This window comes from Ranitomeya variabilis, chromosome 1, assembly GCF_051348905.1.
Source record: "Ranitomeya variabilis isolate aRanVar5 chromosome 1, aRanVar5.hap1, whole genome shotgun sequence".
NCBI lineage: Eukaryota > Metazoa > Chordata > Amphibia > Anura > Dendrobatidae > Ranitomeya > Ranitomeya variabilis.
Window position 1 is genome coordinate 892913553 of NC_135232.1, and position 24383 is coordinate 892937935.

A 24383-nucleotide genomic window follows, 5' to 3' on the forward strand; every position below is an offset into this window, starting at 1 on the left:
AGGAGGAAGGCACATACACAGGGGTGAAAACAGATTCAGCAAATGAGGCCCACTAATACTAGATAGCAGAAAATAGTAAAGGGGTCTGTGCGGTCAGTAAAAAACCCTTACAAAATATCCACACTGAGATTTCAAGAACCCCCGCACCAACTAACGGTGTGGGGGGAGAAACTCAGTCCCCTAGAGCAACCAGCAAGCGAGGAGATCACATCTTAGCAAGCTGGACAAGAAACATGATGAATGCTGATAATCAAAAAATGAACGGACAAAAACTCAGCTTGTCCTGGAGAGGCTGGGAGCAAGGCAATCACAAGGAATCTGAAGAGCACCGAACACATTGATAGCAGGCAAGGAACTGATATCCAGGTGAGCTAAATAGGAAACCAACCAAGGATAACGAACCAGCTGATGCAGCCAACCTGCATAAAGACAACACTACACAGTACCGCTTGTGACCACCAGAGGGAGCCCAAAAATAGAGTTCACAACAGGTTGGTGAGCGGGATTATGTGTGGTGATGTGGAGGGAGGGTGGGAATATATGGGTTAATGTGGAGGGGGGCGGGATTATGTGTGGTAATGTGCTGGGGGTGGGATTATCTGTAGTAATGTGGTGGGGCGGAATTATGTGTGGTAAAGTGGTGGGGGCAGGATTATCTGTGGTAATGTGGTGGGGGGTGGGATTACGTGTGTTAATGTAGTGGGGGGCGGGATTATGTGTGGTAATGAGGTGGGTGGGATTATGTGTGGTAATGTGGCGGGGGGGTGGGATTATGTGTGGTAAAGTGGTGGGGGGCGGGATTATGTGAGGTAATTTGGTGGGGGGGCGGGATTATGTGTGGTAATGTGGTGGGGGGGCGGGATTATGTGTGGTAATGTGGTGGGGGCGGTATTAAATGTGGTAATGTGGTGGGGGTGGGATTATCTGTGGTAATGTGGTGGGGGGGCGGGATTATGTGTTGTATTGGGATGGGGGTAATGTTATTATGTGTAGTGATGTGTTGGGGAGCGGGATTATGTGTTATGATGTGGTGGGGGAGCGGGATTATGTGTGGTGATGTGGTGAAGGGGGTGGGATTATGTGTGGTTATTTGGTGGGCGGGCGGGATTATGTGTGGTAATGTGTTGGGGGTGAGATTAAGTGTGGTAATGTGGTGGGGGGCAGGATTTTGTGTGGTAATGTGGTGGGGGGCGGGATTATCTGTGGTAATGTGGTGGGGGCAGGATTATGTGTGGTATTGGGGTGGGGGGTAATTTTATTATGTGTGTTGATGTGGTGGGTGTGGGGGGGAGTGGGGGGCTAGATCAAGTGTGGTAATGTGGTGGGGCGGGATTATCTGTAGTGATGTGGTAGGGGGCGGGATTATGTGTGGTAATGTGGGGGCGGGATTATGTGTGTTAGTGTGGTGGGGGCGGGATTATATGTGATAATGTGATGGGGGAGGGATTATGAGTGGTAATGTGGTGGGGTGGGATTATGTGTGGTAATGCGGTGGGGGGTGGGATTATCTGTGGTAATGTGGTGGGGGTGGGATTATGTGTGGTAATGTGGTGGGCGGTGGGATTATGTGTGGTAATTTGGTGGGGGGGCGGGATTATGTGTGGTAATGTGGTGGGGGGCGGGATTATGTGGGGTAATGTAATGGGGCGTGGGATAATGTGTGGTAATGTGGTAGGGGCGGGATTATCTGTGGTAATGTGGTGGGGGCGGGATTATGTGGGGTAATGTAATGGGGGGTGGAATTATGTGTGGTAATGTGGTGGGTGGGCGGGATTATGTGTGGTAATGTGGTGGGGGGCGGGATTATCTGTGGTAATGTGGTGGGGGGTGGGATTATGTGTGGTAAAGTGGTGGGGGGTGGGATTATGTGTGGTGATGTGGTGGGGGGTGGGATTATGTGTGGTGATGTGGTGGGGGCGGGATTATGTGTGGGAGTGGGGGGCGGGATTATGTGTGGGGGTGGGGGGCGGGATTATGTGTGGGGGTGGGGGGGTGGGATTATGTGTGGTGATGTGGTGGGGGGTGGGATTATGTGTGGTGATGTGGTGGGGGGCGGGATTATGTGTGGTGATGTGGTGGGGGCGGGATTGTGTGTGAGGGTGGGGGGCGAGATTATGTGTGGTAATGTGGTGGGGGGCAGGATTATGTGTGATAATGTAGTGAGGGGTTGGATTATGTGTGGTAATGTGGTGGGTGGGCGGGATTATGTGTGGTAATGTGGTGGGGGGCGGGATTATCTGTGGTAATGTGGTGGGGGGTGGGATTATGTGTGGTAAAGTGGTGAGGGGTGGGATTATGTGTGGTGATGTGGTGGGGGGCTGGATTATGTGTGGTAATGTGGTGGGGGGGCGGGATTATGTGTGGGAGTGGGGGGGCGGGATTATGTGTGGGGGTGGGGGGGCGGGATTATGTGTGGTGATCTTATGTGTGGTGACGTGGTGGGGGGCGGGATTATGTGTGGTGATGTGGTGGGGGGCGGGATTATGTGTGGTAATGTAATGGGGGCGGGATTATGTTTGGTAATGTGGTGTGTGGGTGGGATTATGTGTGGTAATGTGGTGGGGGGCGGGATTATGTGTGGTAATGTGGTGAGGGGGAGGGATTATGTGTGGTGATGTGATGGGGGGTGGGATTATGTGTGGTAATGTGGTGGGGGGCGGGATTATGTGTGTTGATGTGGTGGGGGTCGGGATTATGTGTGTTGATGTGGTGGGGGGGCGGGATTATGTGTGGGTGTGGGGGGCGAGATTATGTGTGGTAATGTGGTGAGGGGCAGGATTATGTGTGGTAATGTGGTGGGGGCGAGATTATGTGTGGTAATGTGGGGGGGGCGAGATTATGTGTGTTAATGTGGGGGGGCGGGATTATGTGTGGTAATGTGGTGGTGGGGTGGGATTATGTGTGGTAATGTGGTGGGGGCGGGATTATGTGTGGTAATGTGGTGGGGGGCAGTATTATCTGTGGTGATGTGTTGGGGGGGCAGGATTATGTGTGGTGATGTGGTGGGCGAGCGGAGTTATGTGTGGTGATGTGGTGGGTGGGCGGGATTATGTTTGGTGATGTGGTGGGGGGTTGGATTATGTGTGGTAATGTGGTGGGGGGTGGGATTATCTGTAGTAATGTGGTGGGGGGCGGGATTATGTGTGGTAATGTGGTGGGGGAGGGATTATGTGTGGTGATGGGGTGGGGGGTGGGATTATGTGTGGTGATGGGGTGGGGGGCGGGATTATGTGTGGTGATGGGGTGGGGGGCGGGATTATGTGTGGTGATGGGGTGGGGGGCGGGATTATGTGTGGTGATGGGGTGGGGGGCGGGATTATATGTGGTAATGTGGTGGGGGGCGGGATTATGTGTGGTGATGTGTTGGGGGGGCGGGATTGTGTGGTGATATGTTGGGGGCGGGATTATGAGTGGTGATATTTTGAAGATGCTGGATTATGTGTGGTGATGTGGTGGGGGGGCGAGATTATGCGTGGTGATGTGGTGGGAGGCCGGGATTTGTGGGGGGCGGGATTGTGTGTGGTGATGTGGTGGGGGCGGGATTGTGTGTGGTAATGGGGTGGGGGGCAGGATTAGAGCTACTGTGCAGGGGGCGGGATTAGCGAGTAATCACGATGCCTGTTATATATATAGATAAATGTATCTATTTAATGTCAACAAAAATAGGCAATCAGGATTCTTTCAGAATATACTGTAGCTTTAAAGGGAGTCTTATCATCCAAGCTGACATTATGGACTATGCAGATAGCCTTGTAAAGGATGTAGCCCCAATCAAGATTGCTCTGTTAGTTTTCTAATCGCTGCTTCCAAATTGCAGAATTCCATACATACAGTACATTGGCATGTAAAAGTTTGGGCGCCTCTAGTCAAAATTACTATTATTGTGAACAGTTGAAGATTAATTGATCTCTAATGGGCCTAAAGTTAAATATGACACTGTTCTTTGAATTTAGACAATATATATATATTTTTTTCATCCTTTATATTTTACAGATTACAAAAAGGAAAATGGGCTGATGCAAAAGTTTGGTTAGCACCTAGTAGGGACACTACCAATACCTCATTATGTCATTTGGAATGACTAATGCTCCCTCAGTCTTTCATCAATTTGTAAATGGCATTTTTTGTCATCTGGAAGGTAGATTTGTGGTAGTCTATCTGAATGACATATTAATTTATTCGACAGACCTGAAGGGGATTTTTTTTTCCAAGATATATATAATATTCATTATGCAAACTAGGGGGCAGGTCAGTGAGGGATCTGTGACTTGTCAGAAGCCATACAGATGAATACATAATCAGAACACCACATGAAGACCCCCCTACCGGCCCACCCTGAAGCACGAGCATATCATTAACTCAAAACTGAAAATAAAAACAACCACAAGACGGATTTCATCACCCCAGGTTTAAATGTAATCAGTATAACGGTGCTGCCTGACACTGTCTGTAGGTTACTGTGCACAATCCTGCTGACAGGTTCCAGGAAGCCATGCAAATTATTCCATGTCTGACATTTTCATATCTTCCATAACCATATATATACTGTACATATGGCTTGCCAAATTTTGTTCTCTGGGCAGCATCTCAAAAAAATATCGGTAGCCAAGTTTTATGACGGACACTTTAGAAACCCATAATGAATTATTAAGATTTGAATATACTGAATATACTGTATGTGATATTAAGATATTGGCTGCTTTTCTTGGCTTTTTCTTTGTGTGCTGAGTAAATAACTTTTTAAGATTAATTTTATATAACACAATGACAGATTTCTGATAACTTTGTTTTGCGTTTTGTTAAGACAATAGAAAGATTCACCTCTGTATCCATCGGGGGGTATTTTCTTCCTTTGCTTTTGCCCAGACATTTAGTTTTCCCCTCTTCTAAGAGTTGGCACCAAAATCCTTTATGTGAGTCAAAGCTATAAATAAAATGGTAGACTGTTACAAATGCATGTTTCTGACAAATATGGACGAAGTGGCACATAGTACGCGTTCTGCCAACATATCTGTTTATGACATCCTTATTGAAAGTCATAGGTCTGGGATATATGACATGGTCATAATGATATAGTCTTTATAATACCATAACTTTGTGTTCTTACAATATGGACAGCATAGTGAGACATTAATTTGTTTTTATCATGTCATAAGACTGTTTTGTGGTAACATTCTTTAACCCCTCTCTGACATCCGACACACTATCCCGTCCATGCGACCTGGGCCTGTCTGACCATGAATGGGATAGTAAGTCATATCTTTAATGCGAGACTGTGACCAAAGTTGCGGTGATCGCAATAAAATTCTGGTGACATCTTACCTGTTGGAAGATGATGTTGGCATCCTGTGGGGAATCCCCGCCCACCCGCACTCACGATCGCTGTGATTGTCTGTTCAATTCTGAACAGCCAAACGCAGCCTCTCTCATTGTGTTAGCCAATCAGATTGGCTGAAACAGTGATGTTCCAGCATAAGATCGAGTACCAATGTACTCGATTCTAGGCTGGTGCCTGGCAATGTCAGGTACCGACGACAAGTGCTCAGATTGGTGTGATCAACAATGACATTGATCGCGCCAATCGCATGGCACAGCCGCAGTGTTACCGAGCTGTGACCTGCCGGTGATCTGCCTAGGATCATCGCTGTAATAGCACCGATCCTAGGCTGGTGCCTAGGAAAGGCCAGGCATGGCCTGCAGCTGCTGATTGGTGCTATCGATGTAATCGTCAATCACGCCAATCACAGAGCACAGCCGCGGTGTGACCACTCTGTGACCTGCTGTGAGCTCCGATCTTAGGCCGGTGCCTAGCAACACTAGTGTTACAGGGCGAGCTCTGATTGGGTGATCGATGTCATGACCGCTCTGTGACCTGTCTCTGACTTGTCTGTGACCGCAGTGCAGGTCCTCACACTAGCTGAGGATTCCTGCAGAGCAGTCACACTGCTAGATCTCCTGTTGTGCTGGACCCTGTGGTTTCAAAGAAGCCTGTGACACCACAATCCCTGGTGAAGACATAAGAATGAAGACAAAAGAAAGAAGACAGAAAAATGAAGAGCGACTACAACCGTAAGCGTTTTGATGACTGATCCCTGCCCGATCTCTTTTCATCCACCCCAATCCCCCATCCCCCTTTCCCCCTTCCCTTTCCACCTCTTTTTACCCCCCTCTACCACCCCTTTGTGCCACCTCCATGAGCACATTAAGCAGCCGCCGAGCATTGATTGGTGACGCAGTTCACTGATCAACACTCGTGCTCGCTTTCTCCACCCACTTTGTGCCACCTGCGTGCACACATCCAGCAGTAGCTGAACTTTGATAAGTGAGGCAGTTTGCTTATCAGAGCTCATGCCTGCTGTGTCATGATCCAGGTTGGGGTTTTCTTCTTGCTTCTCTTTCTCTGGCCTGGTCATGGAAGGGTTAACCTTTCCTGCCTCTCTTTGTTTCTTGGGTGGCTATTTATTGGTGCTATTTCTGGTTGCCTGTGTCAGTGATAGTTCATGCTTCCAGGCTAGAGCAGCTGACCCGTATATACCGTGGTGATCCTTCTGCCTCTGACTTCCCATATTTGTGTGAGACCCATTCCCTATCCCTGACTTAATGTTCATCTGGTGGATTGTTTAACAGTGTATGACTCGGCCTGATCTCTGTACCCCGCCTCTTGCTGTGTAACACCTCTCTCCCACCCCACAGCCTCCGATCCATACAGATAGCCTGAGTCATAGCTTATTCCAATGAGCTGGGAGGTGGATGGAGAGCCAGAGCATCCTTCAGGTAATACGACAGTCCACTCCTGAACTGACAGGAGTCATCCTAGGACACCTCAGTGGACCATTGATGGAACTCGGAGCTGTACCACTCGGCTGAGTGCTTCCCCTGAATCAGACCCATAATAGTGTCCTCTGCCAACCTGATGTGGTCCTGTTAATCATAGATAAGTCCTAGGGTCTCAAAGAACCTATCTACCTGACATCCATTCAGGAGCCTATTACACAGGCAACCAGAAATAGCACCTATAAATAGCCACCCAAGAACCAAAGAGAGGCAGGAAAGGTTAACCCCTCCATGACCAGGCTGGGAGAGAGAAGCAAGAAGCAAACCCTGACCTGGATCATGACATGCTGTTTTCCATTTTTCTTTTTCACCCCCACTTGCGCCACCCTCGTGCGCACATCCAGCAAGTGAAACAGTTCACTTATCAGAGCTCGTGCCTGCTGTTTTACACTTTTATTTTCACAGGCATTTTTTTCTCACTGGTTGTCCTTTTTTTCATTTAGCTTTTTCTTTTCAGACAAAAGTTTACACCAAACACTATCCCCCCACACACAAACAGTTAAAAATAAAGTACTTAACGCAAGCACCATATTCATAAAAAAGAATATCCCGCAAGTTACGTTCATCCCAACAGCGCTATTCAGTGGAGGAGTCATAGGCATTCCTTGCCTCAGACACTGATAGTGATGGAGAGGATTCCACATGTCTTTACTTTTCAGATTCTTCATCCTCATTGCCTACCTCCTCCTCATCTTCCTCCTCGGGTCCTGCAGAACCGCCACGCAGACATCCCAGGACAGAAGATGAGGCAGCACCCACCATTCCAGAAGATGAACATTAACCAGCGCACCCTATTGCCGACCCTGTATGTACCTCACCACCCGAAAATTATGAGCCACCGATTCCTGATTTTTTTTAGCAGGAAACAAGTTTGACACCACCGGCATAACACACAAATAGACTTTTTCAGTCTTTTTGTCTGAGGATTTTGTTAACCTCATGGTGGGCCAAACTAATTTATATGCGCGTCAATTTTTTGGCACGAAACCCCGGTTCATCATTTTATAACTGATCTCCTGTAGACGCAGTTGAAATGATGCATTTTGGGGCCTGGTCCTTCACATGGGGATCTGGAAGAAGCCAGAACTTTGGTGACATTGGAGTGTTGATATTTTATACAACACTCCAGTGTTCCAAATGGTCATGGCCTGAATGCGTTTTGAGACCATCCACAAATTCCTGCATCGTACTGGTAATGCACAGTGTCCCCCACGAGATGACCCCAACTTTGACCGTCTGTTCAAAGTTCGGCCGGTAATCGAACACTTCAACAAAAAGTTTGCTGAAGTGTACGTGCCCCAAAGAGACATCTGCATAGATGAGTCCTTAGTTCATTTTAAGGGAAGGCTCAAATTCCATCAGTACCTGCCCAGTAAGAGGGCCAGATACAGAATCAAACTCTATAAGCTGTGGGAGAGTACCTCAGGGTAAACCCACAGGTTTAGAGTTCACAAAGGAAATGACACCAGGGTTGAACCCCCTGAATGTCCCCCTGTCCTGGGAGTGAGTGGGAAAATTGTGTGGGATTTGGTGCGCCCACTGCCGGATAAAGGTTATCACCTTTACACCGATAACTTTCATACCAGCATCCCACTCTTCAAATCCATCTCTGCGTGAGGTACCGCAGGCTGCGGTACTGTTTGCAAAAATCAGAGAGGCCTTCCGAAAATGCTATTTGGGCAGAATGGGTGGTGACAGCAAAGCCCAATGTAGCGACCACCTGCTGGTGGTCAAGTACAAGGACAAGAGGGATGTCCTTCTATTGACCACTATACACGGTAATGGCAGCGCCTTCAGCACTGTACGAGATACCTCTGCACAGGTCAGCAAACCAAACTGTGTACTGGGGTACAACAAAAACATAGGGGCGTTGATCTCTCTGATGAACTCCTCCAAACGTACAGTACTTTGAGAAAGGCCAAGGTGTGGTACAAAAAGCTGGCCTTGCACATATTACAAATGGCAATGCTCAACGCTTTCCTGCTGTCATGATGTGCAGGCCACACCAATATATTATACCTTCAGTTCAAGGAGGTAGTGGTTAAGGCCCTGATATTTGGCACTCAGGAAGCAGCGGGCCCCAGTACTTCCGGAACTGAAGGTGCTCGTATCGTGCCAGGTCAGCATTTCCCGGGGGTTGTCCAACCAACTGGAAAAAAAGGTAAGCCACAAAAAAGGTGCCGATTGTGTTACAAAAGGGGAATACACAAGGCACCACTTATCAATGCAACTCCTGCCCTGAAAAACCTGGCCTGTGTATAAAAGATTGCTTCAAACTGTACCACACCTGCATGCACTCCTAATTTACTTACATTTACATAACATGAAACAGTAGATTAGTTCCAAAAAGGGGCACATCTAGTTAAATTCCTTGGGGGTCTAGTTTCCAGAAGGGGGCACTTTTGTTTTTTTTACTGTTTAGGCACATTAGGGGGTCTGCAAACGGAACATGATGCCTGCAGACCATTCCATCAAAGTCTGCATTCTAAAAAGTCATTACTTCCTTTCCGAGCCCTAACGTGTGCCGAAACAGTATTTTTTCCCACATATGGGGTATCTGCGTACTCAGGACAAATTGAACAACAAATTTCGGGGACCAATTTCTCCTGTTACCCTTTGGAAAATAAAAAATTGGGGACAGAAAGAACATTTTTGTGGGGAAAAATAGGATTTTTATTTTCACGGCCTGGCGTTATAAGCTTTAGTGAAACATTTGGGGGTTCAAAGTTTTCACCTAACATCTAGATAAGTTCCTTAGGTGGTCTAGTTTTCAAAATGGGGTTACTTGTTAGGGGTTTCTACTGTTTAGGCACATCAGGGGCTCTGCAAATGGAACATGACACCTGCAGACCATTCCATCAATGTCTGCATACCAAAATGTCACTACTTCCCTTCCGAGCCCCAATGTGTACCCAAACAGTAGTTTTCTCCCACACATGGGGTACTCAGGACAAATTGGACAACAACATTTGTGGTCCAATTTCTCCTGTTACCCTTGGGGAAATTAAGAATTGGGGACTAAAAGATTATTTTTGTGGAATTTTTTTTCTCACGCCCTGGTATTATAAACTTTACTGAAACATTTGGGGGTTCAAATTTCTCATCACACATCTAGATAAGTTCCTTAGGGGGTATAGTTTGCAAAATGGGGTTACTTGTAGGGGGTTTCACTGTTTAGGCACATCTGAGGCTCTCCAAATGCGACATGGCATCCGATCTCAATTCCAGCCAATTTTAGTTTGAAAAAGTCAAACGGTGCTCCATCCCTTCCGAGCTCTGCCGTGCGCCCAAACAGTGGTTCCCCCCCGCACATGGGGTATCAGCGTAGTCAGGACAAATTGAACAACAGGTTTTGGGGTCCAATTTCTCCTGTTACCCTTGGGAAAATAAAAAATTGTGGACTAAAAGATCACATTTGTGAAAAAAAATATGATTTTTTATTTTCACGCTCGGGAGTTATAAACTTTAGTGAAACACTTGGGGCTTCAAAGTGCTCACCACACAACTAGATGAGTTCCTTGTGGGTCTTGTTTCCAAAATGGGGTCATTTTGTAAAAACTTCAGCCTGTGCATTTTGATGTAGTCTATTGTGGATTTTGACATGTGTTTAGGATCATTATCCATTTTTAGAAGCAATCCTCTTTTCAACTTCAATTTTTTTACAGATGTTGCTATGTTTGCATCAAGAATTTGTTGAAATTTAATCAAATCCATTTTTACCTCTACCCGTGAAATGTTCCCCGTGCCATTGGCTGCAACACAACCCTAAAACATGATTGATCCACCCCCATGCTTAATGGTTGGCAAAATGTTCTTTTCCTGAAATTCAATATCCTTTTTTTCCACACATACCTTTGATCATTGTAGAGTTCTGTTTTAACCTCATCAGTCAATAGGACTTGTTTCCAAAGTGCAACAGGCTTGTTTATATGTTCTTTTTACATACTTCTGACACTGAATTTTATGGTGAAGGTGCAGGAGAGATTTTTTTTTTATGACTCTTCCATGAAGGTCATGTTTGTGCAAGTGTCTCAGAACAGTAGAACAATGTACTACAACTCCAGAGTCTGCTAAATCTTTCTGAAGGTATATTGCAGTCAAGCAAAGATCTGAATTGCCTCTCTAGCAGTCCTACGAACACCTCTCACAGAAATTTTGCTTGGTCTTTCAAACCTTATCTTGACCTCCACTGTTCCTGTTTCTTACTTATGTTTAGAACTGAGAAAAGACAACTTGAAAATGCTCGGAGATTTAGTTTTCATCACCGTAGCTGAATGATTTACATCTCTTAGCCAGCTTGATTACATGTGGGGATTCCCAGCAACCAGGCAACCCCCACATGTACTTATGCTGGCTAACAGATGTAAATCATTCAGCTGCGGCACAGAAAACTAAATCTCCGAGCACTAGTGTTGAGCGATACCGTCCGATACTTGAAAGTATCGGTATCGGAAAGTATCGGCCGATACCGGCAAATTATCGGATCTAATCCGATACCGATACCCGATACCAATACAAGTCAATGGGACTCATGTATCGGACGGTATTCCTGATGGTTCCCAGGGTCTGAAGGAGAGGAAACTCTCCTTCAGGCCCTGGGAACCATATTAATGTGTAAAAGAAAGAATTAAAATAAAAAATATTGCTATACTCACATCTCCGACGCAGCCTGGACTTCAGCGAGGGAACCGGCAGCGTTGTTTGCTTAAAATTTGCGCTTTAACTTCCTTACTTGAAGTCCCGGCTTGTGATTGGTCGCACGCCGCCCATGTGACCGCGACGCGACCAATCACAGCAAGCCGTGACGTAATTTTAGGTCCTTCAGGATTTTAAAATTACGTTCTGGCGTTGTGATTGGTCGCGTCGCGGTCACATGGGCGACGCGACCAATCACAAGCCGTGACGTCATGGGAGGCAGGAGACGCGCGCATTTTAAAACGTGCGCATGTCCAGCCTCCCGTGACGTCACGGCTTGTGATTGGTCGCGTCGCCATGTTGGCCGCGACGCAACCAATCACAGAAAGCCGTAACGTAATTTCAGGTCCTTCAGGATTTTAAAATTACGTTCCGGCATTGTGATTGGTCGCGTCGCCCATGTGACCGCGACGCGACCAATCACAACGCCGGAACGTAATTTTAAAATCCTGAAGGACCTAAAATTACGTCACGGCTTGCTGTGATTGGTCGCGTCGCGGTCACATGGGCGGCGCGCGACCAATCACAAGCCGGGACTTCAAGTAAGGAAGTTAAAGCGCAAATTTTAAGCAAACAACGCTGCCGGTTCCCTCGCTGAAGTCCAGGCTGCGTCGGAGAGGTGAGTATAGCAATATTTTTTATTTTAATTCTTTATTTTACACATTAATGTTGTTTCGATACCGATACCCGATACCACAAAAGTATCGGATCTCGGTATCGGAATTCCGATACAGCAAATATCGGCCGATACCTGATACTTGCGGTATCGGAATGCTCAACACTACCGAGCACTAAAAAATAGTCGGAGGACATCCGAGTGTGCTCAGGAAATCTCGAGTAACGAGTATATTCGCTCATCACTAGTCCTAATCTTTATTCAATATAAAAAGGACAAATCTTGCAATTTTCACTTTGACCACTGGAGCTTGGGAGCCCACGATCTTGAAGTAGCAGCGCTTTGGATGCATTGTATGTTCACTACATCTAAAGTCCTGCCTCATGTGTTTACAGAACCGTGTGGATTCACCACATTCAATATATTCTATTTGTGTAATTTAGCTTGCGGAGACTAGCATCTCCGCAAGAGAAATTGATATGCTGTGGACTGGAGAGACGCACCGCATGACAGTGTCTGCGGTTGATCCACCGGCGACTATTCGCACATAGTGGACATGGGATTTCTAGAAATCTCATCAAGTATTCTGTTACAGCTGGCCACTGCGGATTTGATGCTGCATAAATATGCAGCGTCAAACCCACAGCAGTTGCTGATCGAGGGCATGCGACCTTAGAACTCTAATTTCCTATTGTTTCAGTAAATTAACCTGTATATTAGCAGCAATACTTTATCTTTTGTATTGTAGATGAGGATGAGCAAGCACTAAAATGCTCTGGTGCTTGTTGCTTGAACCACGCAATTCCTAATACTCGCATCCTCATTTCGAATATAATGGGAGTCAAAGGGAAAGCAAAGCTTTTTTCTGAGTGACCCTTTGAAATCTGGGGGGCAGTGAAAGTGTTGAAATGAATGGGAAAAGTGCTGAATGCAAGGAGAACAGCATGCAGAAGACCCCTGGAAGCATCTCTGACTCTAAGAACACACTTTTTCTCATTTATAAGGAGTGACAATAAAACTTTAAAAACCAATGGGAAATTGCATTTTACAGGAAAAAAATGTTAAGACACATTTTTTTCCTATATAATGACTTGTATATAAGGCAAAATTGTAAAAGGATTTAAAAAAAATCTATAATTTAAGTACTTCAAAATTGATTTTTTTTAAATTAATAAATAGGAAATTTCAATTGAATTTATGAAGGAAGCAAGAACTTCCAAAACTTAGGAACTCAGAGGGACTCAGATACACCCTGAATATGCACACATTGAGTAACATTTCTGCACGATTACTGCATCTCTTGGCAGGAAAAACGCAGCTGCAAAATACACATTTTTGGTGTGTTAGGCACGTTTTTGCCGAGTTTTTGATTGATTTGAGTGCAAAAACGCACAGAGAATTGACATGCAGCATATTATTTTCTGCACCAAATCTGCAAGCAAAAATGCTCAACATGTTCATGAGACATGAGGTTTCTCATTCACTTTGCTGGCATCAGGTTTTATCACAAATTTGGGCAGAAAAAAATGAGGCAAAAATGCATCAAGTCTACAATGTGAGCACACAGCCTAAATTTTTGAAGACGTGTTTTGAGGGTAATATACTAATGAAATGTACTCCAGGGAATGGAAAAGTCTATGGATGATCAATATAATACGGCTAAAATTTTTAACAAGTTTTTTGTAACAACGAAATGAACTCCAGACCACAAAATAGTCTATGGCTGACCAATATATTACTGATAAATTTTAAACAAGTTTTTTGAGGTTATATCCCAACAAAATGTAATCCAAACCACAGAATACCCTATGGGTGAGAAATACAAAAGCGATAACATTTTGAACAAGTTTTTTTGAGGTTTTTATAGCAACCAAATATACCCAAGAATATGTAAAACCTTATGGGTCAGCAATAAAACACTGATAGATTTTTGAACAAGTTTTTTTGAGGTTTTTATAGCAACCAAATATACCCAAGAATATGTAAAACCTTATGGGTCAGCAATAAAAGACTGATAGATTTTTGAACAAGTTTTTTTGAGGCTTTTATAGCAACAAAATGAACTCCAGACAATGGAATGGCCTATGGGAAAGCAGTATAATACCAATAAATTTTCCCAAAGTTTTTTGAGGCTGATATAGCAACTAAGTGTACCCAAGAAGAGGTGAGTAATATGATACCGATAAATTTGAAACAAGAATTTGGATGCTTATATATCAAATAAATGAACCCAAGAAGATGTAATACCCTATGGGCGAGCAATATAATACAAATACATTTTGAACAGGTTTTTTTGAGGGTTATAGACCAATGAAAATTAATCCACCTCACTGAATACCCTATGGGTGAGCAATATAATACCGATAACATTTTGAACATTTTTTTAGTCTTATGTGTCACAAAAATGTAGAGAGCTCTTTGGTCAGCATTGTGGCAGCGGATCACCAGCAGAACTTTAGGGAATTTGCTGAATACGTCGTCCATCGTGCTGGTATGCAGACTGACATAGTCTAAACTGCGTGTTTGCTGACTTGACAGACAACTTTTGCTTCGGGGTCTTCATTCGGAAGCTTTTGCAAAAATTCAGGATTCTATTTTGCAGCATCACATTAAGATCTGGCTAAAATGGATCCTGAATTTTTTAAAAAGCTTCTGAGTGAAGAACCCAAAGCAAAAGTTGTCTGTCAAGTCAGCAAAATATTAAGTTTAGACTATGTCAGTCTGCAGATCAGCAAAATGGATGAAGCATTCAGCAAATACACTGAAGTTCTGCTGGTGATCTGCTGCCACAATACTGACCAAAGAGCTCTCTAAACTTTTTTGCAATTGGGCATCGTGTGAGTGCCCCATATGAAATGACTAGAATGGTCACAAAAATGTACCCCAGAATACAGAATAGAGTATGGATTAGAAATGTGAAGAAACAAGCAAAATTTCTCTATGCTTTTTCTAGGGTTATATACCACAAAATTGTGACATAAAGTATGTAATACTGTATGGATGAGACATTGAATCCATATCAAAATTTTGAACAAAAGTTTTTTTAAAGTGTAGTTGATGTACTTTTACACTCATAAAGGCTTTGCACAAAGTGCAAAGGATATAGATAAAATATGATTAGGGTCATCCATAGATCCCTGAAAGGCAACAACTGGCAGGCCTCATTAAAATATTGAATGTTACAAACACTTTATGTGCTGCTGTCATCTGGTGGGGTGGAAAAGTGTGGGCTAATCCAGGTTTTGATCATTTTTTGAGAGTGAGCCTGCTTTCATTCTCTGTTGACAGGTGAAAGCGCCAGTCTGTTATGACCCTTCGTCAGCACTAAAAACCCGCTCAGACAAGACGTTATTGGCAGTGCAGTACAACACCTTCAAGGCATAGAGGGACAGCTCATGCCAAGTGCCCAGCATTGAGACTCAATAGCTGAAAGTCGCAGAGGAATTAGGGAGTACACTGGTTTGTTTGGCCAGGTATTGCTTGACCATCTTTAAGAACTTTTCCCTCTTTGTCAAAAATACCCGGTCATCAGGCCCTGGTTGGTGTCATGAAATTGACCCACTCCTTCAACAGTGTACCCCGGTCTCTGCTGTGTATATTCCTGGCTTCTCCTTCTTGGTTGGCCAAGGAAGCTTGCCCCCTTCCTCTAAGCATTGTCTGAAGGAAATTTTTTCAACATATTTTCTGCAATGGTCTTCTGGTATAGAACCATTTTAGAAGAATTCTCTATTTCCGGAAGAAGAAATGCAAAGTTCTCCTTGTAGCATGGGTCTAGCAGGGTGAACAACCAGTACTCTTTTTTTGCCAAGATGAATGTAACATGAGGGTCACAGGAAAGGCAGCAGTACATAAAGTCAGCCAGATGTGCAAAGCTCCATACAGCCAACACAACCCTGTCTCCACCATGATGACAACTCTCCATATCTCCTCCTCCTCCCTCTCTTCCTCCTCATTCACATCCTCAGCCGATCCACATAGGAGAGATTGGATGAAGGTTGTGTGGCTACTAGCCTCTGTTGCACTAGCCTCCAGCTCCTGTTCCTCCTCAGCATCCACTTCCTCATTGTTACTCAATCCGTGCTGAGCAGATGAGATGAGGCTGGGCTGGCTACAATCTCTCTGTGTTATGTCTTCCTCCATCTCCACCTGATTCGCATGCAAAGCTTCATGTTTAATTGTGAGCAGTGACTGTTTAAATAGGCATAGAAGGATAGTTGTGGTGAATATGGCATAATCGCTGCTCACCATCTTTGTGGAGTCCTCAAAGTCTTAGAAAACGAAGCAAAAGTCAGACATGCATGCCCACTCTTCAGTTATGTGCAGAGGCTGACCAAAATACCGCCGGGCATGTTGGAGCTGATACTCAGTCACTGGCCTCTTCTGTTCACAAATCCTTGCCAGCATGTACAGTGTGTACTTGCATGCACCACTGCAACACTGCCAGAGCACTGGCAGCTGTAGCTGACTTGTGGAAATGGGCGCTGATGATCTGTACATTGACCAGAAGCTGTAGCAAATCTGGTTATGTTTTCAGTAACTACTGAACTACCAAGTTGAGCACATGTACCAAGCATGGTTCATGTATGAGCTTGCCAAGCTTCACAGCTGCCACCAGGTTACGCCCATTATCACACATGACCATACCTGGTTTGAGGTTCAGCTGCAAAAACCACAAATCTCTCTTGTCTGCTATTCCCTTAAGTAGCTCAGCATTGGTGTGCGGTTTGTCTCCTTAACAAATTAGCTTCAGCAGAGCCTATTGCTCCTTTGCTGAGGCAGTATTGCAGAGCTTCCTGCTTTTTACTGATGTGGACGCTATGCTCTGAGATACCACATCAGAGATGGAGGAAGAGAAGGAGCAGGAGGGGGTCCAGGAACTGCTGTAGGAGGTAAAGGAAACCCTGATAGAATTACAGCCAGCAATTCTTTGTGTTGGGAGCACATGCGCCATGTCAGGGTGTGACTCGGCCTCAGCCTCCACAATGTTCACGGAGTGTGCTGTCTGGGAAATGTACCATCCCTGGCCAGAAGTGCTTGTCCACGTGTTGGTCGTTAAGTGGACAATGCTAGTAAGTGCATTGGTAAGGGCATGGGTGATGTTCCAGGACACATGCTGATACAATGTGGGGATGCCACACCGGGAGAAAAAGTAGTGGCTGGGACCAAGTCCTGAGGATGGGTGCTGCCATGAGGCAGCGTAAATCCTCTGTGTCTACTAGCCTAAATGGCAAAATTTTCATGGAAAACCCTGTGGGTGAGTGACTGGGAGCTTTCTTTTTCTTTCTGAGGTCTTTGATAGGGACAGCTACATACTAGGCTGGGATAAGGATTTGGAAGTCACTGATGATGGTAAGTAACAATGTGCAAAGATAGGTGCAGGGTAAGAGGCATCTGCACCTGTGTTTTGCACAGGGGATTGGAAAGCACCTAGTAGAGGGGAAAAGGCAGTGGTGACACCCAATGGCACAAATCATGTACCCAGGCATTCTGCCCACTGATTTGGGTGCTTAGTTGACATGTGCCTGATCATGATGGTGGTGGTTAAGTTCTTAGTGATCAGGTCCTTGCTGATATTTGCATGGCACAGGTTGCAAATGGCTATTTTGTTTGTCTCAGAACTGTCTTCAAAAAGTTCCAGACTGGGAACACCTAACTCTTTGATGGAGAATTTCAGGACAGTCGTTGCTCTGTGGAACAGTTGCCCATCTTTTCCATCTAGTCACCCCACTGCCTCTTCCTGTCTGTTTCATTGTTGCCGATCTCTCTCCCTCAGTGCTGCTGACCTCAGACTGCATGCCAGCTTTCCAGATTGGGTTTATGACTTTGTCATCCACTACCTTGTCTTCCACCATTGCACCCTGGTCCTCCTATCTTCGTGACTTAGCAACATAACTTAGTGACTTAGCAACAAAACTTAGTGACAACTGTGTCTCATCATCATCTTCATCGTCCTTTTCCCAAATTTGCCATTCCTCACTGTCATGTTCTTGGTGGGAACATGGTGGGAAGAAGGAGGATCAGGGTGAGGATTATGTGATCCTGACTTTAGGCTGGTGAGACTGGACCATGTTGAAGACTGTGTGGTGTTGCCAAGCCTGCTGGTAGCATTATCTACCATCCAACTGACCACCTGTTCACACTGCTCTGTCTTTAGAAGTGGTGTACCATGCCTCCCAGCAAAGTGGCACGGGAACGTATGTGTCATGGATGGGCTCCAGCAATAGACATAGTCACATCTGCCTCATGTCATCAGCATCTGCATACACCATCATAAGTCTCATCTCTTAATGCACGCCTTACGCATTTTGTAATTGTTATGTCTCTAAAACCAATTTTATTTTTAATAAAAGAAAAAAATTGGTCACCGTAGCAATCAAAGCAGTTTACTCCACCATAATTTAACAGAAAATGTATGGATGATAATCAAATTAATTCCAGAAAAATATTTCAATGCTTTTCCTCAGTTTTAGAGATCACAAAAATGTTCAAAGACCACATAACACTGTATGTTTGAGAAATGGAAGCCTATAAAATTTTTAAAAGCTTTTGTTCACTTTTAGAGATGACATAAATGTGCACAGACCACATAACACTGCATGTCAAAAAATAGAGGCCTACAAAATGTTCAAAACCTTTTTTGTAGCTTTACAGTTAACAAAAATGTTCACAGACCACATAACTCTTTATGTCTGAGAAATGGAGGTCTACAAAATTTTTAAAAGCTTTTTTGCAGTTTTACAGATCACAAAAATCTTCACAGACCACAAAAGACTGTATGTCTGAGAAAGGGACCTACAAACTTTTTGAAAGCTTTTGTTAACTGATATTATAGAAATATTCAAAGACCAAACACTGTATGTCTGAGAAATGGAGGTCTACAATTTTTTTAATAGCTTTTGTTCACTGAGATCACAAAAAATTACTCACACTATGTAATAATGTATGGCTGAGACATGTAGCACAGAAAAATATTTCAATGATTTTTTGGGTGTGCTATATAACACAAAAAGAACCTCAAAGCCCATCATTATTTATTGATCAAAATATATTCAATTTTTCCAGCACCTACAGAATAAAATGCAGACTGGATTTTGTCACTCTCCCTGCTCCTGTCAGTCTTTTTCCCTCCAGATGCAGAAGGTATGTGCTGCAAACAATTAGCCCATAGAAGGGCTCTTAGTATGATGGCTCAGCTTCAGCACCAGTACCAACAGTACAGGCCTCTGATTCATTATAAAACCAACAAAAAAAGAAAAAGTTCGTGCGGCACTAGGATAATAAGTCTTCACAGGTAAGTCATTTCATTGGAACCATCGGACCTTTAAACATTTTCCAGATCGGAGCATATCCACGGTGGTGCAACACATGAAAAAGTGGAGGCATTCATACGTATAAGAATGTAAAGACAAAAATGTGGCACTCACCCAGGTATTGCTGTGAAGAATCCTTTATTCACTACAAACAGCGGTTAGGAATACATGGAGAGGCTGTGAGGACGAAGGCAGGAGAAGGTGCGGGGACAGAGATGGGGACTACGGCCGTTTCGCGCTTAGCGCTTCAACGGGTCCACAACGGGTCCGACGTGGACCCGTTGAAGCGCTAAGCGCGAAACGGCCGTAGTCCCCATCTCTGTCCCCGCACCTTCTCCTGCCTTCGTCCTCACAGCCTCTCCATGTATTCCTAACCGCTGTTTGTAGCGAATAAAGGATTCTTCACAGCAATACCTGGGTGAGTGCCACATTTTTGTCTTTACACTCTGATTCATTATATCGTGCACAGTTGTGACTGGTAGATAAAGTGTTGTCAGCAATTTTTAGAACTGTTATCAGTAGTGTTGAGCATTCCGATACTGCAAATATCGGGTATCGGCCGATATTCGCTGTATCGGAATTCTGATACCGAGTTCCGATATTTTTGCGATATCGGAAATCGGAATTGGAAGTTCCTATAGTGAAATTATGCAGTATAATGAAGTGTGGGTGGTGCGTGGGCGGAGACTGCGTGTGAGCGTGTGTGCGTGTGCGGGTGGTGTCTGTACGTGACCGTGGGGCTCTCTGCATGTGTGTCGGGGCTCTATGTGGCATGCGGGGTCTCTGTGCGGCGTGCGGGGTGTCTCTGTGCGGCGTTTCTCTGTGCGGCGTGCGGGGTCTCTGTGCGGCGTGCGGGGTGTCTCTGTGCAGTGTGCGGGGTGTCTCTGTGTGGCGTGCGGGGTCTCTGCGGTGTGCGGGGTGTCTCTGTGCGGTGTGTGGGGTCTCTGTGTGGGGTGTCTGCGGCGTGCGGGGGATCTCTGTGCGGCGTGCGGGGTGTCTCTGTGCGGGGTGTCTCAGTGCGGGCATCGTCCGATGGGACTACAAGTCCCATCAGACGATGCCTGCTACACTGACAGTGATTGACACATTAGCCAATGATGGGACAGTAGTAGTCAGATCATCCGGCTAATGTGTTGAATGAAAAAAAAAATACTCCATACATACATACACTCACCGGCCACTTTATTAGGTACACCATGCTAGTAACGGGTTGGACCCCCTTTTGCCTTCAGAACTGCCTCAATTCTTCGTGGCATAGATTCAACAAGGTGCTGGAAGCATTCCTCAGAGATTTTGGTCCATATTGACATGATGGCATCACACAGTTGCCGCAGATTTGTCGGCTGCACATCCCAAAGATGCTCCATACAAGGCAGGATGGATCCATGCTTTCATGTTGTTTACGCCAAATTCTGACCCTACCATCCGAATGTCGCAGCAGAAATTGAGACTCATCAGACCAAGCAACGTTTTTCCAATCTTCTACTGTCCAATTTCGATGAGCTTGTACAAATTGTAGCCTCACTTTCCTGTTCTTAGCTGAAAGGAGTGGTACCCGGTGTGGTCTTCTGCTGCTGTAGCCCATCTGCCTCAAAGTTCGACGCACTGTGCGTTCAGAGATGCTCTTAGGCCTACCTTGGTTGTAACGGGTGGCGATTTGAGTCACTGTTGCCTTTCTATCAGCTCGAACCAGTCTGCCCATTCTCCTCTGACCTCTGGCATCAACAAGGCATTTCCGCCCACAGAACTGCCGCTCACTGGATTTTTTTTCTTTTTCGGACCATTCTCTGTAAACCCTAGAGATGGTTGTGCGTGAAAATCCCAGTAGATCAGCAGTTTCTGAAATACTCAGACCAGCCCTTCTGGCACCAACAACCATGCCACGTTCAAAGGCACTCAAATCACCTTTCTTCCCCATACTGATGCTCGGTTTGAACTGCAGGAGATTGTCTTGACCATGTCTACATGCCTAAATGCACTGAGTTGCCGCCATGTGATTGGCTGATTAGAAATTAAGTGTTAACAAGAAGTTAGACAGGTGTACCTAATAATGTGGCCGGTGAGTGTACATACATGCTACATACATACTACATACATACATGCTACATACATACATGCTACATACATACTACACACATACTGCATACTTACTACATACATACATATATACTACATACATACTTACATACTACATGCATACATACATACTGTACATGCTACATACATACTACATACATGCTACACACATGCTACATACATTCAAACTGCATACATGCTACATACATGTTACATACATACATACTACATACATACTACATACATACATACTGCGTACGTACATACATACATACTACATACATACTGCATACATAAATACTACATACAGTACATTCATACATTACATACATGACATACATATAGACATACAGTACATTAAACATAGATTACATACTCACCATTACTTGTCATTTTGATCCCCGAAGCCAGTGTCATCTGTAAAAAATATGAAAAAAACAAACAACCAATATACTCCCTGTCCGCAGAAATCCACGAGTGTCCAACGACGATCTCCCGTGGAGAACGTCAGCAACAGCTGTTGCAACCGCTCTCCAGGGGACCCAGATACACAATGACAGGAGGAAGGTATTCCTCCGCCGCTGTAAGAAAAAAAGTCCCTAGTCTCACTTTATAGCATTGCTGTATGAGAAATTTTCCCAGGCAGCAATTGCCATAAAGTGAGACTTTGAACTCAGGTAACTTCAGTGATGCACTGCAGGAGCCATTATCTCCTGTCAGTGTGTCACTGAGGGTCCCATAGAACAGTGACGTCACCCAATGTCACTGTTCTATAGGGGAGATCGTCGTGGGACACTCGTTATTAATTGGACTACGGCGGACATAGCGACGGACCTGTACCGACGCAAGTGTGAAACAGGCCTTTATGAGCGTTGAATTTAAAAAAAAAAAACCAGAATTAAACGGCGTGGGCTCCCGCGCAATTTTCTGTGCCAGAGGGGGAAAGCCGACAGCCGGGGGCCAATATTTGCAGCCTGCGATGAATATCAGCCCACAGCTATCTGCGTAGCCTTTACTGGCTATTAAAATAGGGGGACCCCCCCAAAAAATGACGTGGCATCCCCCTATACTTTATAGCCAGAAAGGCTACGCAGACAGCTGCGGGCTGATATTCATAGCCTAGAGAGGGGCCATGGATATTGCACCCCCCCCGGCTACAAATATCAGTCCGCAGCCGCCCCGGAAGTGGCACATCTGTAAGATGCGCCAATTCCGTCACTTAGCCCCTCTCTTCCCACTCCTGTGTAGCGGTGGGATATGGGGTAATAAGGGGTTAATGTCACCTTGCTATTGTAAGGTGACATTAAGCCGGGTTAATAACGGAGAGGCATCAATAAGACGCTTATCCGTTATTAATCCAATAGTAAGAAAGGGTTAATAAAACACACACACATTAGAAAAAAGTATTTTAATATTCTTCATTTCACCATACTTACCATACTTCAGCGCCTGCAAAAAACGTAAAATAATAAACCGCATACTACCTGTCCGCCGTAGTCCAATTAATAACGAGTGTCCCATGACGATCTCCCCTATAGAACTGTGACATCGGGTGACATCACTGCTCTATAGGACCCTCAGTGACACACTGACAGGAGACAATGGCTCTTGCAGTGTATCACTGAGGTTACCTGAGTTCAAAGTCTCACTTTATAGCAATTGCTGCCTGGGAAAATTTCTCATACAGCAATGCCATTAAGTGAGACTAGGGACTTTTTTTTTTACAGCGGCGGAGGAATACCTTCCTCCCGTCATTGTGTATCTGGGTCCCCTGGAGAGCGGTTGCAACAGCTGTTGCTGACGTTCTCCACGGGAAATCGTCGTTGGACACTCGTGGATTTCTGCGGACAGGGAGTATATTGGTTGTTTGTTTTTTTCATATTTTTCACAGATGACACTGGCTTCGGGGATCAAAATGACAAGTATTGGTGAGTATGTAATCTATGTTTAATGTACTGTATGTCTATATGTATGTCATGTATGTAATGTATGAATGTACTGTATGTAGTATGTATGTATGTATGTATGTATGTAGTATGTTTGTATGTAGTATGTATGTATGTAGCATGTATGTAATATGAATGTATGTAGCATGTATGTAGTATGTATGTAGTATGTATGTATGTATGTAGTATGTATGTACGCAGTATGTATGTAGTATGTATGTAGTATGTATGTATGTAGCATGTACAGTATGTAGCATGTATGTATGTAGCATGCATGTATGTAGCATGTACGTATGTATGTAGCATGTATGTATGTAGCATGTATGTAGTATGTATGCAGTATGTATGTTGTATGTATGTATGTATGTAGCATGTATGTAGCATGTATGTATGTATGTATGTATGGAGTATTTTTTTTTTCATTCAACACATTAGCCGGATGATGGGACTACTACTGTCTCATCATTGGCTAATGTGTCAATCACTGTCAGTGTAGCAGGCATCGTCCGATGGGACTTGTAGTCCCATCGGACAATGCCCGCACCGAGACACCCCGCACGCCGCACAGAGACGCCGCACAGAGACACGCCACACAGAGAACCCCCACGCTGCACAGAGTCCCCCCCATGCCGCACAGAGAACCCCCACGCTGCACAGAGACCACCCCACGCCGCACAGAGACCCCCCCCATGCCGCATAGAGCCCGGGCAGCCCCAGCACACCGCATAAATCCCCTGCACGCCGCATACAGCCCCGGAAGGCACGGACAGAAAGGGCTTATTTACGTTCCGATATTTGTGTCCCATTGACTTGCATTGGTATCAGGTATCGGTATCGGCGATATCCGATATTTTTTGGATATCGGCCGATCCAATCCGATACCAATACTTTTGAATATCGGAAGGT

General features: G+C 44.9%; 1 protein-coding gene across 3 annotated transcripts in view; it reads right to left on the minus strand.

Moving 5' to 3' along the window:
* The window catches only part of LOC143788761 (bifunctional heparan sulfate N-deacetylase/N-sulfotransferase 3-like), a 1150054-nt gene that overhangs the window by 37363 nt on the left and 1088308 nt on the right, over positions 1-24383 (minus strand). For all 3 annotated transcript variants that reach the window (XM_077278642.1, XM_077278636.1, XM_077278649.1), the window contains exon 13: positions 4822-4924. In XM_077278642.1, the coding sequence (XP_077134757.1) occupies positions 4822-4924 (103 nt within the window). The remainder of the gene's footprint in view (positions 1-4821; positions 4925-24383) is intronic.